The sequence below is a fragment of the Pseudophryne corroboree genome, chromosome 8, assembly GCF_028390025.1.
Source record: "Pseudophryne corroboree isolate aPseCor3 chromosome 8, aPseCor3.hap2, whole genome shotgun sequence".
In the NCBI taxonomy this organism is placed as follows: Eukaryota; Metazoa; Chordata; class Amphibia; order Anura; family Myobatrachidae; genus Pseudophryne; species Pseudophryne corroboree.
This window is the reverse complement of record NC_086451.1, coordinates 400,017,066-400,033,672: the sequence shown is the minus strand read 5'-3', so window position 1 is coordinate 400,033,672 and position 16,607 is coordinate 400,017,066. Positions and strand designations below refer to the sequence as shown.

The following is a 16,607-nucleotide window of genomic DNA, read 5'->3' as shown; positions in this document are numbered from 1 at the left end:
GGCTTGAATGGCCTTTTGCTGCTACTCCATCCTCTGAAGCATATAGAGGGTTGAATTCCACCTCGTTACCACCTCTTGCTTCAGATGATGGCAGGGCAGGTTCAGGACTGTTTGCTGGTGCTCCAGTCTTCGGCACGCGGTGGCTGAATGCCGAAAGTGGCCCGCAATTCTTCGGGCCACCGACAGCATCTCTTGCACGCCCCTGTCGTTTCTTAAATAATTCTGCACCACCAAATTCAATGTATGTGCAAAACATGGGACGTGCTGGAATTTGCCCAGATGTAATGCACGCACAATATTGGTGGCGCTGTCCGATGTCACAAATCCCCAGGAGTGTCCAATTGGGGTAAGCCATTCTGCGATGATGTTCCTCAGTTTCCGTAAGAGGTTGTCAGCTGTGTGCCTCTTATGGTAAGCGGTGATACAAAGCGTAGCCTGCCTAGGAACGAGTTGGCGTTTGCGAGATGCTGCTACTGGTGCCGCAGCTGCTGTTCTTGCTGCGGGAGGCAATACATCTACCCAGTGGGCTGTCACAGTCATATAGTCCTGAGTCTGCCCTGCTCCACTTGTCCACATGTCCGTGGTTAAGTGGATATTGGGTACAACTGCATTTTTAAGGACACTGGTGACTCTTTTTCTGACGTCTGTGTACATTTTTGGTATCGCCTGCCTAGAGAAATGGAACCTAGATGGTATTTGGTACCGGGGACACAGTACCTCAATCAAGTCTCTAATTGCCTGTGAATTAACGGTGGATACCAGACACACGTTTCTCACCACCCAGGCTGACAAGACCTGAGTTATCCGCTTTGCAGCAGGATGACTGCTGTGATATTTCATCTTCCTCGCAAAGGACTGTTGGACAGTCAACTGCTTACTGCAAGTAGTACAAGTGGACTTCCGACTTCCCCTCTGGGATGACGATCGACTCCCAGCAGCAACAACAGCAGCGCCAGCAGCAGTAGGCGTTACACTCAAGGATGCATCGGAGGAATCCCAGGCAGGAGAGGACTCGTCAGACTTGCCAGTGACATGGCCTGCAGGACTATTGGCTTTCCTGTGTAAGGTGGAAATTGACACTGAGGGAGTTGGTGGTGTGGTTTGCAGGAGCTTGGTTACAAGAGGAAGGGATTTAGTGGTCAGTGGACTGCTTCCGCTGTCATCCAAAGTTTTTGAACTTGTCACTGACTTCTGATGAATGCGGTCCAGGTGACGTATAAGGGAGGATGTTCCTAGGTGGTTAACGTCCTTACTCCTACTTATTACAGCTTGACAAAGGTAACACACGGCTTGACACCTGTTGTCCGCATTTGTGTTGAAATAATTCCACACCGAAGAGGTGATTTTTTTTTTGTATTTTGACCAGGCATGTCAATGGCCATATACGTTCCACGGATAACAGGTGTCTCCCCGGGTGCCTGACTTAAACAAACCACCTCACCATCAGAATCCTCCTTGTCAATTTCCTCCCCAGCGCCAGCAACACCCATATCCTCATCCTGGTGTACTTCAACACTGACATCTTCAATTTGACTATCAGGAACTGGACTGCGGGTGCTCCTTCCAGCACTTGCAGGGGGCGTGCAAATGGTGGAAGGCGCAAGCTCTTCCCATCCAGTGTTGGGAAGGTCAGGCATCGCAACCGACACAATTGGACTCCCCTTGGGGATTTGTGATTTAGAAGAACGCACAGTTCTTTGCTGTGCTTTTGCCAGCTTAAGTCTTTTCATTTTTCTAGCGAGAGTATGAGTGCTTCCAGCCTCATGTGAATCTGAACCACTAGCCATGAACATAGGCCAGGGCCTCAGCCGTTCCTTGCCACTCCGTGTCGTAAATGGCATATTGGCAAGTTTACGCTTCTCATCAGACGCTTTCAATTTTGATTTTTGGGTCATTTTACTGAACTTTTGTTTTTTGGATTTTACATGCTCTCTACTATGACATTGGGAATCGGCCTTGGCAGACGACGTTTATGGCATTTCATCGTCTCGGCCATGACTAGTGGCAGCAGCTTCAGCACAAGGTGGAAGTGGATCTTGATCTTTCCCTATTTTAACCTTCACATTTTTGTTCTCCATTTTTTAATGTGTGGAATTATATGCCAGTATAAATAGCAATGGCCTACTACTATATATACTGCGCACAACTGGAATGCATCACAGGTATGGATGAATAGTATACTTGACGACACAGAGGTAGGTAGAGCAGTGGCCTTCCGTACCGTACTGCTATATATACTGGTGGTCACTGTCAGCAAACTGCAAAACTAAAATGCACCACAGGTATAGAATCTAGATGGATAGTATACTTGACGACACAGAGGTAGGTAGAGCAGTGGCCTTCCGTACCGTACTGCTATATATACTGGTGGTCACTGTCAGCAAACTGCAAAACTAAAATCCACCACAGGTATAGAATCTAGATGGATAGTATACTTGACGACACAGAGGTAGGTAGAGCAGTGGCCTTCCGTACCGTACTGCTATATATACTGGTGGTCACTGTCAACAAAGCTCTGCACTGTACTCCTCCTATATAATACTGCTGGTCCCCAGTCCCCACAATAAAGCAGTGTGAGCACAGATATATGCAGCACACTGAGCACAGATATGGAGCATTTTTCAGGCAGAGAACGGATAAAACTGGTGGTCACTGGTCAACAAAAGTCAGCACTGTACTCCTCCTATATAATACTGCTGCTCCCCAGTCCCCACAATTAAGCAATAAGCACAAATATTTGCAGCAACATTAATAAACGGAGAGGACGCCAGCCACGTCCTCTCCCTAACATTTTCAATGCACGAGTGAAAATGGCGGCGACGCGCGGCTCCTTATATAGAATACGAATCTCGCGAGAATCCGACCGCGGGATGATGACGTTCGGGCGCGCTCGGGTTAACCGAGCCATACGGGAGAATCCGAGTATGCCTCGGACCCGTGTAAAATGGGTGAAGTTCGGAGGGGTTCGGTTTCCGAGGAACCGAACCCGCTCATTACTAGTAAAAACTATTGAAAATGTTGACCTCTGGCAACGTGTCTGTGTGTTTGCAGAAGATATGTAGAATAAGTACTGTACATGGGATTCAATAAATGTGTTTTTAATAGAGATGTAAGCAGAGCATATACTTACATGCACCCAGTTTCGGACCTACATTTTTGGGACCCTGAAGGTTCAACTGTTATGGGGGTCCCTTCACAACTAGCAATGAAAGGGAAACATTCAATAAGGTCCATGGACAGCACACACTGCTCAGAGCCAGCAAAATTACCAATTATAGATGCCTCCTTGTCCCAGGCTCCATCTTACCTTTCATTGCTCCCAGCCTCCTTCCTAGAACAAGCCCCCATATAAAGCTGAAATTGTTATCCTGCACCGGATACTTGATATCTATTGAACATCGTTTACTGAAAACCAGCTACTCTTAGTACTAAGGACAATCCTATCTAAGTCATAAACAGGCTGGAGGTGCTCCTGGAATTATGAGAAACTCACATTCAAAAATGTTGTGGGTAGATAATCACCTCTCAGTGTCTGACTGTAGACGTTCTGAACACTCTCCCTTGTATTTTAGATAGGTGAGAAATAAAAGTTAAGTTTTAATACTATTCATTAATCCTCTATACAACATACCACTAATTATTTCAATAGAGTGCTCCAGAAAAGGAATTTTCTTTGGGGCTAGTCCCCACAACATTTTAGAACAAGCCCCCTCAAGCTCTGCCATTCCTGGGATTGTAACAAAAAGAGGCTCCACAGGCTGTCGGGAATTGTAGTTTTAAACCACACGTTTCACACTTTTTACAGAGTGCATATCACAGAGCTTGACTACAACTCCCAGCAGCTCCCACGGTACTAAGCGACGGCATCTAAGCTGTAACAGCAGCTATGCTGTACTAGAGGCCTGGTTGTCATTGTGTTTTTGGTGACAAGCTATAACCATACAGTACATAATAACAAAATGTGAAAAAAGTTGCTTCAGGGCCCCTCCTTGATTAGGTCTCCTGTAGCTTAAGCTTCATTAGTTTCACAGTAGATCTGCCCCTGTACACACCTGCTTTCATAGTATGCAATAAAGCATACGCACCCACAGGCTGGTGCGTGTAGCCGCTGCCGTGATCCATTTTGCACTTGTGAATGGATTGCAGCAAGGATGAGGGGGGACACAACTGTACAGAATATATGAGCAGATGTATTAAGCCTGGAGACGGCATAAGGAAGTGATAAACCAGTGGTAAGTGCAAGGTGATAAACGCACCATCCGATCAGCTCCTAACTGTTAATTTACATATTGGAGCTGATTGGCTGGTGCCTTTATCACCTTGCACTTATCATTGGTTTATCACTTCCTTTGCCATCTCCAGGTAAATACATCTGCCTCATAGTTCATAAAATAATAAAAAGAAGGGACTAACAGGTTACCCATAATAAATAGAAATGGAAAATTCCATCTTAAATAAATTAAAATGTTGAAAAGCATAAAAATATCTATTACTCACCACTATTCTTGTAGAAAGGCTGCCAGCATGGTATGTCCCCGCGATTTAAGTAATCATCTCCATTGTCTAAAAAGACTTCTTTCACTGATTTATATCCAGTGACAACCACAACTGGACGGGACCCAAGATAGATGGTAAACACATCACCGTATTTCTCTCTGAGCTGAATGACATATATACAGCACATTTAGAATATTAGCTTATTATGCTTATTATAATTCCAACATAAACATTTATTGAACAAATAGACCACTGTGATATATGTTGGCGGTCATATATGCACTACTGAATAAGCAAATATAATAAAGTGGTCTACACTCAAATTTTAAAGGTGGCAGGGTGATTTTTAAACGGCATGTTGAGTAAATGTCCATTATTTTCTGACAGTCTAGAAACTACCAGATTTAGTAAAGTCGAAACTGCTACAAGACTATTTTTTAAAACCCACAGTATAGTACACATCGCTGTCATTATTTTTCACACATAACAAATAGAAACAGTCATATTTATCATGCAATGATTTTCCAAACCAAGTTTCTGGTGGAATTACCACCAGAAAAAATGAGGTGGTTGTGAGAGGTGAGATCGCTTATATGATGGGCCTAATTCAAGGTTGATTGCAAAAATAACATTTTCCTCTAATAGGCAAAACCATGTGCACTGTTGGGGGCAGATATAACATTTGCAGAGAGAGTTAGATTTGGGTGTGGTGTGTTCAACTGCAAACTGAAATCTAAATTGCAGTGTAAAAATAAAACAGCCAGTATTTACCCTGCACAGAAACAATATAGCCCACCAAAATCTAACTCTCTGTACATGTTATATCTGCCCCACCTGCAGTACATATGGTATTGCCAATTAGGGGAAAATGTTATTTTGCAATCAACCTTGAATTAGGCCCTATGTTGCACTATCTGGCCAAAGAGAAGATGAGAGGGTACTATACATTTATTGAGCAGGCAATCCTTCTATTAATTGAAGTAGGTAGAAAAAACTTGCAACATCCCCCCTGTAAGGCTGGGTATACACTTGACTATGCCAATGGCTCCGCCAGCTGGCAGATCTACCTACATACATGTACAGTATATATCGGTCGTTCGATTTGAATTTGAATTGAGCTGTGATGTCAGTCCCTGCAGCCATTGGTCTACTTTATCCTCAAATTAAACAATATGTCAAGCACTGCAGCCCAGGCTAGTGTTCCAACCCCCCCACCCCCCCCGCTCACACACACACACCCTCAACTTCACCGGATAAATGTATTGTTCAGTACTGCTACTGCTATCATTGCAATCTGTTCTCACTCATTTCACATTATGTAATTTTAGTTATTAATCTGTTGATACCATGTACTTCTGCCTGTAATATGCTGACAGCTTTCCCTGTTTTCTGACTTGTTTTATTTCTTACTCTCACTTTCTATTCTGTAATTTTCCAATGTACATATATCACACTTCTACAAATTGCTTATCCTGACAACTGTAACCTATGTAGTGCACCCGGCAGATTCAGAAACACATGAAATTAATTATTCAGTGGGTATCTATCTTTTCCAGTTGCTTTAAATTTTACCCTTGTGTGTCTTATTTCCTTATACTGTTTTTCTGACACATTGTAACCAAATTGTAACCAATATAAGGGTAGATGAACAAACAAAGCTTTTGTGAATGATAAAACGGAGAGAGATAAAGTACCAGCCAAATCAGCTCCTAACTGCCATACTACAGGCTGTGTTTGAAAAATGACAGCAAGTAGCTGATTGGTTGGTAGTTATCTCTCTCCAAATTATCACTCTACATAACTTAGTAAATTTTCCCCATAGAGAGACCAAATGGATGACTCACCCACTACTTGCATGAATCTAATGACGATTAAGGATCATGTATGTTGTGTTCGTATTCTGAAGCTTCTTGATTAAGTGGAATTGGGCTGAGTGCACTAACATATGTGAATAGTACCTCAAAGGACAGCACTCATATTAGAGCTGTCCTTTATGATCATTAACGGCCACTGGACTTCCGATTTATTAGGGCATTGCCTATTCTTACCACTGCAACCAAAGTAGAATACCCAAGATTTGCCTTGCCTGGTGCGGTTTTTGGGTAGGATGACTCATCTTTGGAACCAATGACCTAAATGGCTGCTACTCATCTCGGTTATGTTCATGGTGACTGAATTTTTCTGCGGTTGTAAACGCTGTAGTCTGATTCATGATTTCTGTAAAGTGCCTTTTGACCTTTTTGGAGAAAACTGCTGCTATTATTATTATTATTATTATTATTACATTTTTATATTATGGGACAATATTATTTAACCACTTGCCTGGCATGCTCGCATCAGATGCAACCAGTCAGAAATGCCCACTCAGAGGGACCTGCCAACCCTCCTGCAACCGGGTGGTCTTCAGTATGCCGGCTGTCGGGATCCCGGCGCACAGTATACCGGCGCCGGAATCCTGACAGCCGGCATACCGACACTTATTCTCCCTCGTGGGGGTCCACGACCCCCCTGGAGGGAGAATAAAATAGCGTGGCACGCGTAGTGAGACCGTGCCCACAGCGAGCCCACAAGGGGCTCATTTGCGCTCGCCACACTGTCGGTATGCCGGAGGTCGGGCTCCCGGCGCCGGTATTCTGGTCGCCGGGAGCCCGACCGCCAGCATACCATACTACACCCCTGCAACCAACCCATCTCTGCACCCAGTGTATCCCAAACACTGCTAGCTACAGTGATCGTGCAGCCCTGCATCCCCCTCTCACACACACACACACACTTGGCAGAAACCCTTCTTCCTTCCCTCCTTCTGTCCCGTTCACCATGTGCAGTGACCGGGCACCAGTGGCAGTGCAGCTCTGCCCTCCCTACCACCTCCTCCCTCTATATCGATCACCACAGCGAGCAGATATTTGGCAGGCAGCTCAGTGTCACCCCTTCTGCCAGCATAAAAAAAAAAAAAAACCACAACTGCGGCTCTGCACCCCCCATTTCAAGATCACTGTATCCAGCAGTGACAGGACAGTCCCCATATTTCTCTTCCCCTTACCGTCATCAGGAGTGATGGTCGCGATGTTCTGATGGTGACTGATGGTGACCAATGTTTGAAAAACTTTTTTTTTATATATATATTTTTTCTAATAAAAACTTTGTGGACAAGTTTAAAAACATATTCTTCACCTAATTTTGTCATAAAAAAAACAACATTTCCGGGGGCGGTTTTTTTGGGGGGGAAATTGCCAGTTAAGTGGTTAATACATTTAATAAGGGCCAAATTAATGAGTAATAATGATTGCTAATTAATTTATGATGGGGGAAACAATTAAAATTTTATGTCACTATGAATAGTGCCACGTAATAAAATATTAATTATTATTTTTCGAATCATACTGTATATATATTTTCATTGCCCCTATTAGCAATCATTTATACTGGCAACTTAATATAACTATATTATAACTAGAATATAAGTTTACTATAAATAATATTGATATATTAATATGATCATTATTAATTTGGTCCCCTAATATATTATTTAAATAATATAACCCCCCATGAGATATTTATAAAGATGTTTTGCACCTTGCACAAAATTCATAATAGTTGCCAACCGTACATAATAAATGTATTGTGCCTCCTCACCATTGGCAGATATATGCATTGGACGAAGGGTTTTGACACTGCGCTAATGGAGAAAGTACACCCACTTTATTTAGGATGCTGCTGTGGAAAATTGTGGAATCACTACCTAATTCCACTGTACAAATGGAAAATGGTATTTCCCAGCGCAAAATTAGTAAAAATGAGTGACAAAAATATATAATATATCAAGATTTTTTAATATTAAAAAATTCTAATTCATATGGAAAATGCAGTAAAATTCATGTCAGAAAAAGATATAAAAATGATAAACTGGTAGTCTTCAAGGAAGGGATAAATATAGATATTGTTATATAAATTCTAAAAAAAAAATTCATATCGGATAAATTCATAAATATAGAAATCTTTGGAAAAGTAATGCTTAGAAAGACAATATATATGTTGTATGTATGTAATGCTTAGCAAGACAATATATATTTTGTATGTAAGTTCTAGCAGATGTTATATGTAAATAAAGGATTAAGACACCTATTACCGGTAAACATAAAGACAAACTACATGTAACACATAGACAAACTAGACCGCTGATATACACCTCTGAAATTTATGTCCATTTAGATGCTGTCTTATACCATGCATTTATGTTTACCGGTAATAGGTGTCTTAATCCTTTATTTACATATAACATCTGCTAGAACTTACATACAAAATATATATTGTCTTGCTAAGCATTACATACATACAAAATATATATTGTCTTGCTAAGCATTACCTTTCCAAAGATAAGAGGACTTCTATATTTATGAATTTATCCGATATGATTTTTTGTTTTTAGAATTTATATAACAATATCTACATTTATCCCTTCCTTGAAGACTATAAGTTAATCATTTTTAGAGGATTTATATCTTTTTATGAAATTAATTTTATTGCATATTCCATATGAATTAGAATTTTTTAATATTAAAAATCTTGATATATTATATATTTTTGTCACTCATTTTTACTAATTTTGCGCTGGGAAATACCATTTTACATTTTCTGGCTGATATATGCAGTTTGTGGAGGTTTTACTGCGGTTTGTGAATGGGAGAACCTGCTGCATTTTGGCCATTTCTTAACAGCAAACATGTTTGGAAACCACCATCCAAACTAGTGAATAGTAAATCCACCCTCCAAACTACTGAATAGTAAATCCACCCTCCAAACTACTGAAAAGTAAATCCACCCACCAAGCTACTGAATAGTAAATCCACCCTCCAAACTACTGAATACTAAATCCACCCTCCAAACTACTGAATAGTAAATCCACCCTCCAAACTACTGAAAAGTAAATCCACCCTCCATGCTACTGAATAGTAAATCCACCCTCCAAACTACTGAATACTAAATCCACCCTCCAAACTACTGAATAGTAAACACACCCTTCATACTAGTGATGTGCACCGGAAATTTTTCGGGTATTGTGTTTTGGTTTTGGATTCGGTTCCGAGGCCGTGTTTTGGATTCGGATGCGTTTTGGCAAAATCTCCCTGAATTTTTTTTGTCGGATTCGGGTGTGTTTTGGATTCAGGTGTTTTTTTTACAAAAATCCCACAAAAACAGCTTAAATCATAGAATTTGGGGGTCATTTTGATCCCATAGTATTATTAACCTGAATAACCATAATTTCCACTCATTTCCAGTCTATTCTGAACACCTCACACCTCACAATATTATTTTTAGTCCTAAAATTTGCATCGAGGTCGCTGGATGACTAAGCTAAGTGACCCAAGTGGCAGACACAAACACCTGGCCCATCTAGGAGTGGCACTGCAGTGTCAGACAGGATGGACGATTTAAAAAATAGTCGCCAAACAGCACATGATACAAAGAAAAAAAGAGGTGCAATGAGGTAGCTGTGTGACTAAGCTAAGCGACCCAAGTGGCCGACACAAACACCTGGCCCATCCTGGAGTGGCACTGCAGTGTCAGACAGGATGGCCAATTTAAAAAATAGTCCCCAAACCGCACATGATGCAAAGAAAAAAAGAGGTGCAATGAAGTAGCTGTGTGGATAAGCTAAGCGACCCAAGTGGCCGACACAAACACCTGGCCCATCTAGGAGTGGCACTGCAGTGTCAGACAGGATGGCAGATTTAAAAAAAATAGTCCCCAAACAGCACATGATGCAAAGAAAAAAAGAGGTGCACCAAGGTCGCTGGATGGCTAAGCTAAGCGACCCAAGTGGCCGACACAAACACCTGGCCCATCTAGGAGTGGCACTGCAGTGTCAGACAGGATGGCAGATTTAAAAAATAGTCCCCAAACAGCACGATACAAAGAAAAAAAGAGGTGCAATGAGGTAGCTGTGTGACTAAGCTAAGCGACCCAAGTGGCCGACACAAACACCTGGCCCATCTAGGAGTGGCACTGCAGTGTCAGACAGGATGGCCGATTTAAAAAAAAATAGTCCCCAAACAGCACATGATGCAAAGAAAAAAAGAGGTGCACCAAGGTCGCTGGATGGCTAAGCTAAGCGACCCAAGTGGCCGACACAAACACCTGGCCATCTAGGAGTGGCACTGCAGTGTCAGACAGGATGGCAGATTTAAAAAATAGTCCCCAAACAGCACATGATGCAAAGAAAAAAAGAGGTGCAATGAGGTAGCTGTGTGACTAAGTTAAGCGACCCAAGTGGCCGACACAAACACCTGGCCCATCTAGGAGTGGCACTGCAGTGTCAGACAGGATGGCAGATTTAAAAAATAGTCCCCAAACAGCACATGATGCAAAGAAAAAAAGAGGTGCAATGAGGTAGCTGTGTGGCTAAGCTAAGCGACCCAAGTGGCCGACACAAACACCTGGCCCATCTTGGAGTGGCACTGCAGTTTTCTAGTGAGAGGATGAGTGCTTCCATCATCATGTGAATCTGAACCACTAGCCATGAACATAGGCCAGGGCCTCAGCCGTTCCTTGCCACTCTGTGTCGTAAATGGCATATTGGCAAGTTTACACTTCTCATCAGACGCTTTTAATTTTGATTTTTGGGTCATTTTACTGAACTTTTGTAGTATACTTGACGACACAGAGGTAGAGCAGTGGACTACTGTACCGTACTGCTATATATTATATACTGGTGGTCAGCAAAATTCTGCACTGTCCTCCTACTATATATACTGCGCACAAATAAAATGCACCACAGGTATGGATGGATAGTATACTTGATGACACAGCGGTAGGTAGAGCAGTGGACTACTGTACCGTACTGCTATATATTATGTACTGGTGGTCAGCAAAATTCTGCACTGTCCTCCTACTATATATACTGCGCACAACTAAAATGCACCACAGGTATGGATGGATAGTATACTTGACGACACAGAGGTAGGTAGAGCAGTGGACTACTGTACCGTACTGCTATATATTATATACTGGTGTTCAGCAAAATTCTGCACTGTCCTCCTACTATATATACTGCGCACAACTAAAATGCACCACAGGTATGGATGGATAGTATACTTGATGACACAGAGGTAGGTAGAGCAGTGGACTACTGTACCGTACTGCTATATATTATATACTGGTGGTCAGCAAAATTCTGCACTGTCCTCCTACTATATATACTGCGCACAACTAAAATGCACTACAGGTATGGATGGATAGTATACTTGACGACACAGAGGTAGGTAGAGCAGTGGACTATTGTACCGTACTGCTATATAATACTGGTGGTCACTGGTCAGCAAAATTCTGCACTGTCCTCCTACTATATACTACAATGCAGCACAGATATGGAGCATTTTTCAGGCAGAGAACGTAGATATTTTAAGCACACTGAGCACAGATATTTGCAAGCACACTGAGCACAGATATTTGCAGCACACTGAGCACAGATATTTGCAGCACACTGAACACAGAAACTGAGAGAACGCTGCACGTCCTCTCCCTATCATCTCCAACACATGAGTGAAAATGGCGGCGACACGCGGCTTCTTATATAGAATACGAATCTCGCGAGAATCCGACAGTGGGATGATGACGTTCGGGCGCGCTCGGGTTAACCGAGCAAGGCGGGAGGATCCGAGTCTGCCTCGGAACCGTGTAAAATGGGTGAAGTTCGGGGGGGTACGGATTCCGAGGAACTGAACCCGCTCATCACTACTTCAAACTACTGAATAGTAAATTCACCCACCAAACTACTGAATAGTAAATCCACCCTCCAAACTACTGAAAAGTAAATCCACCCTCCAAGCTACTGAATAGTAAATCTACCCTCCAAACTACTGAATAGTAATCCACCCTCCAAACTACTGAATAGTAAATCCACCCTCCAAGCTACTGAATAGTAATCCACCCTCCAAACTACTGAATAGTAAATCCACCCTCCAAACTGCCACAGAGACCACCATTCACTACATTTACATCTGGTTTTATTTATGGCATGAAAGTATGTTTCTCTTTTGTGTGATTGTATCTCCTAGCGCACTGTGCTTATACATGTGTGCAGAGCCAGCCCCCTGCCACACTACAGATCAGATCTCATCCGATCTGTGGTGCTGTACTCCCGTCCGCACTGCAGCGGCGGCCGTACAAACAGGACAGCTGAGCGACGGCTCAGCTGTCCAATAACGTATGAGTGAAGTAGGCTGCCCCAATGGCTGAGCGGCAGGCTGCTTCATTCATACATGATTAGAGAGCTGAGCCGTCGCTCAGCTGTCTGTGCGGTTGGCGGGGACGGGAGCGCAGTTCGATCATTGGCTGGTATGTGACCCCCCGCCCTCCTCTCTTGAATAGGGGCCACACTGTTTTAAGTACCCCGGGCCCCCATGGACTTAATCCGGCTCTGCATGTGTGCATATAATTTCATCCGATTTTACTGTCAGTCTGAAATTGTCACACTTTTGTGCATCTTGCTATACACAAAGCAGGTGAAAAAGACTGCTTAACCCTATTTAAATCAACCATATCAAAATATAGACTTTAATCACTCATGTTACTATAATGTTATAAATATTGATTTAAAATATTTTAATTACATTGCTCTAAAGCACTGGTGGTGAACCTTTTTTCTACCAAGGGCCATTTGGATATTTATAAAATCCTTCGGGGGCCATACAAAAATGATCAACTTAAAAATTAGCTGGCCCCCCAGTAGATATGCCACTTAGAGGTACTTGGTGCGCGCACGCCAAAAAATGGATGTGGTCACATGCCACACAGGACGTGGCCAATTAAAATGGGACATGATACACATATGTCCTCAATAGTGTAGTGCCACATGCACATATGCCACCACAGTGCCAGATACACATTGCCCCACAGTGCCAGATAAACATTGCCCCACAGTGCCAGATACACATTGCCCCACACATGCCCCCCACCCCATTGTGCTGCTCACCACTGCTGTAGTGTGTGTGTGTGTGTGTGTCAGGGGAGGAGAGCGCAGCATGCGCCTCTCCTGCCCCTTAGTGCACTGCTCAGTCCGGCGGCGTGTCTCAGCTGTCAGGGGCCAGGCAGGGAAGAAAGTGCAGCTATGTCTGGCGGTGGCTGCGTGTAGGACCTCTCAAACCAGCCACTGGTTCGTGAGCCAGTCAGAGCTCGCAGACCGGCAGTGGCTGCTCCTGATTGGCTGCTGGTCCAGAAGCTCTGATTGGCTCACGAACCGCGGCTGGTTTGAGGTACTACACGCCGCTGGCACCGGGCATAGCTGCGCTCTCCACTCTGCCCTGACAGCTGAGAAACGCCGCCGGACTGAGAACAAAGGGGCAGGAGAGGCGCATGCTGCGCTCTCCTCCCCTGACAGAAGCAGTGGGTCAGAACAAGTGGCTTTGCGGGCCTTATGCGGGCCGGAGGTTCCCCAATCCTGCTCTAAAGCATAAAATGGGAAGCAGTCAGCTTCCCGACGGATGGGATCCCGGCAGTCAATATACCGACGCTGGGATACCCAAGGGAAGACACAATGCCGACGTCTACATACAGACGCTGCTCGAGATGCCGTTGTCACATTACCGGCAACAGCCAGCATCCCCATTGTCCTTACAGCGGGACGGGGGAGGGGTGTTAGGTGTAGGCTAGGAGAAGGGGGGTTAGGGAGCAGGGACGGGAAGGTTAGGGTTAGGGACCAGGGAGGGAGGGTTTGGTTTAGGCTCTTAGAAGAGGAGGTTAGGGTTAGGCATCAAACGGAGAGGGTTAGGTTTAGGCAGTGGAGGAAGGGGGGTTAGGGTTAGGCACCAAGCAGGAAGGGTTAGGCATCACTGAGGAGGGCTTGGGTTAGGCACCCACAAGGGAGGGTTAGGGTTAGGGTCGGGAAAAGGTGAGGGTTAGGGGGATTATTGGGGGGGTGTCGGGATCCTGATGGATGGGATGCCGCTGTCGGTATACTAACAGCCGACATCCCATCCATCGGCAAATCATACTGAACCCCATAAAATGTGCATCTGCATGTGAGTACCCACAACTTCATCTTCAAAGTTCACATTTACTGCCCTTATGTGTGGAGTGATTACCTGCTCAGTTTGTTTTTCCTCCTGACACATGGGTATATCTACATAATGACGTGTTGGTATCGGGATCCCGGTATTTGTGATGCCAGCAGACATAATACCGAGTGCAGAATCCCGACACCTACTAGGTCAGAGGTCTAACCCTAACCTCCAACCTGCCTAACCATAACTCTCCTTACCCACAGTCTGACCCTAACCCTTCCCACCCCACATTCTAACCCTAACCCTCCCCGGTGGTGCCTCACCCTAACCCTCACCGCAGCCTAACTTTAACCCCCGCACAGCCTAACCCTATCCTCCCCTCGCGGCCTATGCTCGGAATACTGGCAGTCGGGAATCCGACGTTGATATTCCGACTGCCGGCATCCCGAATGCCGAAATACTGACCGGATGCCCATAATGATGCCTAAAACCTGTCATGCTCCGCCTACCATTCCATTCACAGTGCTTTCATTAATAATTTCATCTTCTAATATAGACAGTCATAAGATCCTGCCCTTAACGACAAATACACAAAGTGATCACATTATATCGCAACCATGGAATTTGTTGCATACTGTATGCCCTGCCGTTGCATGTTATACAAATGTGTTCACACTCAGCTTTGCCTCGATTTGCAGATATTCACGGCAAAGCAGGTGCAACTAGAGTGTCCACAAAAGTGCGCATTCGCTAAATTCGAACCTACAGCCCACAGGGTTGAATGGTGAGTACGCTCCTGTGAATGGTTTGCATGCAGGCACAAATAATTTCAATCATGATGCGTGTGCATGCGGCAGCCAAGATTAGCGTGGACACGCCTATATGTAATTTTAGATACAGTATGTCTCATCTAGCTTCATGCGATGGGGGGGGGGGGGGAGGGTCAACCAAAGTAATGTCGTAGGCAGCATTTCCTCTCCCACAAGCATTGATTATGTCTCCATATGGCTTGGCAAAACACTACCCATGGTCCCTGGCAATGGAGGAGCATGTGCAAATGTTGGGAGGTGTTGGCACGCCGCCTCAAAATAAATGTAGAAAAATGAGTATGTACAGTGCTGCATGCTGCACAAATAGAGCCAGTGGCTGTGCATGGGGATATTTGTCCCCCTATCACATATGCAACTTTAGAATCATAAACTTTTAGATATTTTGAAATACAAATCCAATATTTCCTATTACGTCAAATGTGAAATATTTAAAACTTGATCTTCTTCATCCGGTTAAAGAAAAGCTTAGCGAGGACTTACTTTCAGCAGGGATTTCACTATACCTCCTACTCCTATATCAAGGACGTTCCCCAGCAGTGGAATGGGTGTTGGTCCAGGAGGAAGGTTCTCATATCTCCAAAATCTCTTCAAGCTTAAATACAAGATGAGACAGGAGACACAGAAAATAAGTCCTAGTGTCTGAATTTGTTGTAAATCCATTCTGCGTTAGCTCCCACTGGCTTCAGCTCTGTGTGTCTGACGGTCTGCCAAGAAACTGACCACATTCAGTGAGATTCAACTGTGTATTATAGAAGATGGTTCACGAAGTTGGTTTAAAAAACCTGTAGGTGGAGCATGATATTGAAAACATTCTGTAAGGAACAAAGTCACAGTGTTGCTACTACGTGGAGGCTTTAATCATATATTTTCATATACAGCTCGCTTTAATGGTGCAAATAGATTTATATGGTAAAATAAAGCTTGGATCATTTATTTCTAAAATGTGAGAATTAATAACAACTTTATATATATTAAGCAAGAGTATTTCTGTATAGTATGACATATGGAAGTGTGTCTATACTGTATATTATGATATTTGGAAGGTGTGTTGTCTCTGTCTGTTATGGCATATGGAAGGTGTAACTGTATATAGAGATGAGCGCCTGAAATTTTTCGGGTTTTGTGTTTTGGTTTTGGGTTCGGTTCCGCGGCCGTGTTTTGGGTTCGAACGCGTTTTGGCAAAACCTCACCGAATTTTTTTTGTCGGATTCGGGTGTGTTTTGGATTCGGGTGTTTTTTTCAAAAAACACTAAAAAACAGCTTAAATCATAGAATTTGG

At 43.7% G+C, this 16,607-nt stretch overlaps 1 protein-coding gene across 1 annotated transcript in view; it reads right to left on the bottom strand.

Annotated features, from left to right (window-relative positions):
• LOC134949291 (cytochrome P450 2G1-like) overlaps nucleotides 1–16,074 on the bottom strand; it is a 174,691-nt gene extending 158,617 nt beyond the window's left edge. Inside the window, exons 1-2 of the mRNA XM_063937788.1 lie at nucleotides 15,809–16,074; nucleotides 4,498–4,660 (exon numbers count right to left, since the gene is read on the bottom strand). Of these exons, the coding sequence (XP_063793858.1) occupies nucleotides 4,498–4,660; nucleotides 15,809–15,988 (343 nt within the window). The 5' untranslated portion in view covers nucleotides 15,989–16,074. The remainder of the gene's footprint in view (nucleotides 1–4,497; nucleotides 4,661–15,808) is intronic.
• Nucleotides 16,075–16,607: the final 533 nt, after the last annotated feature.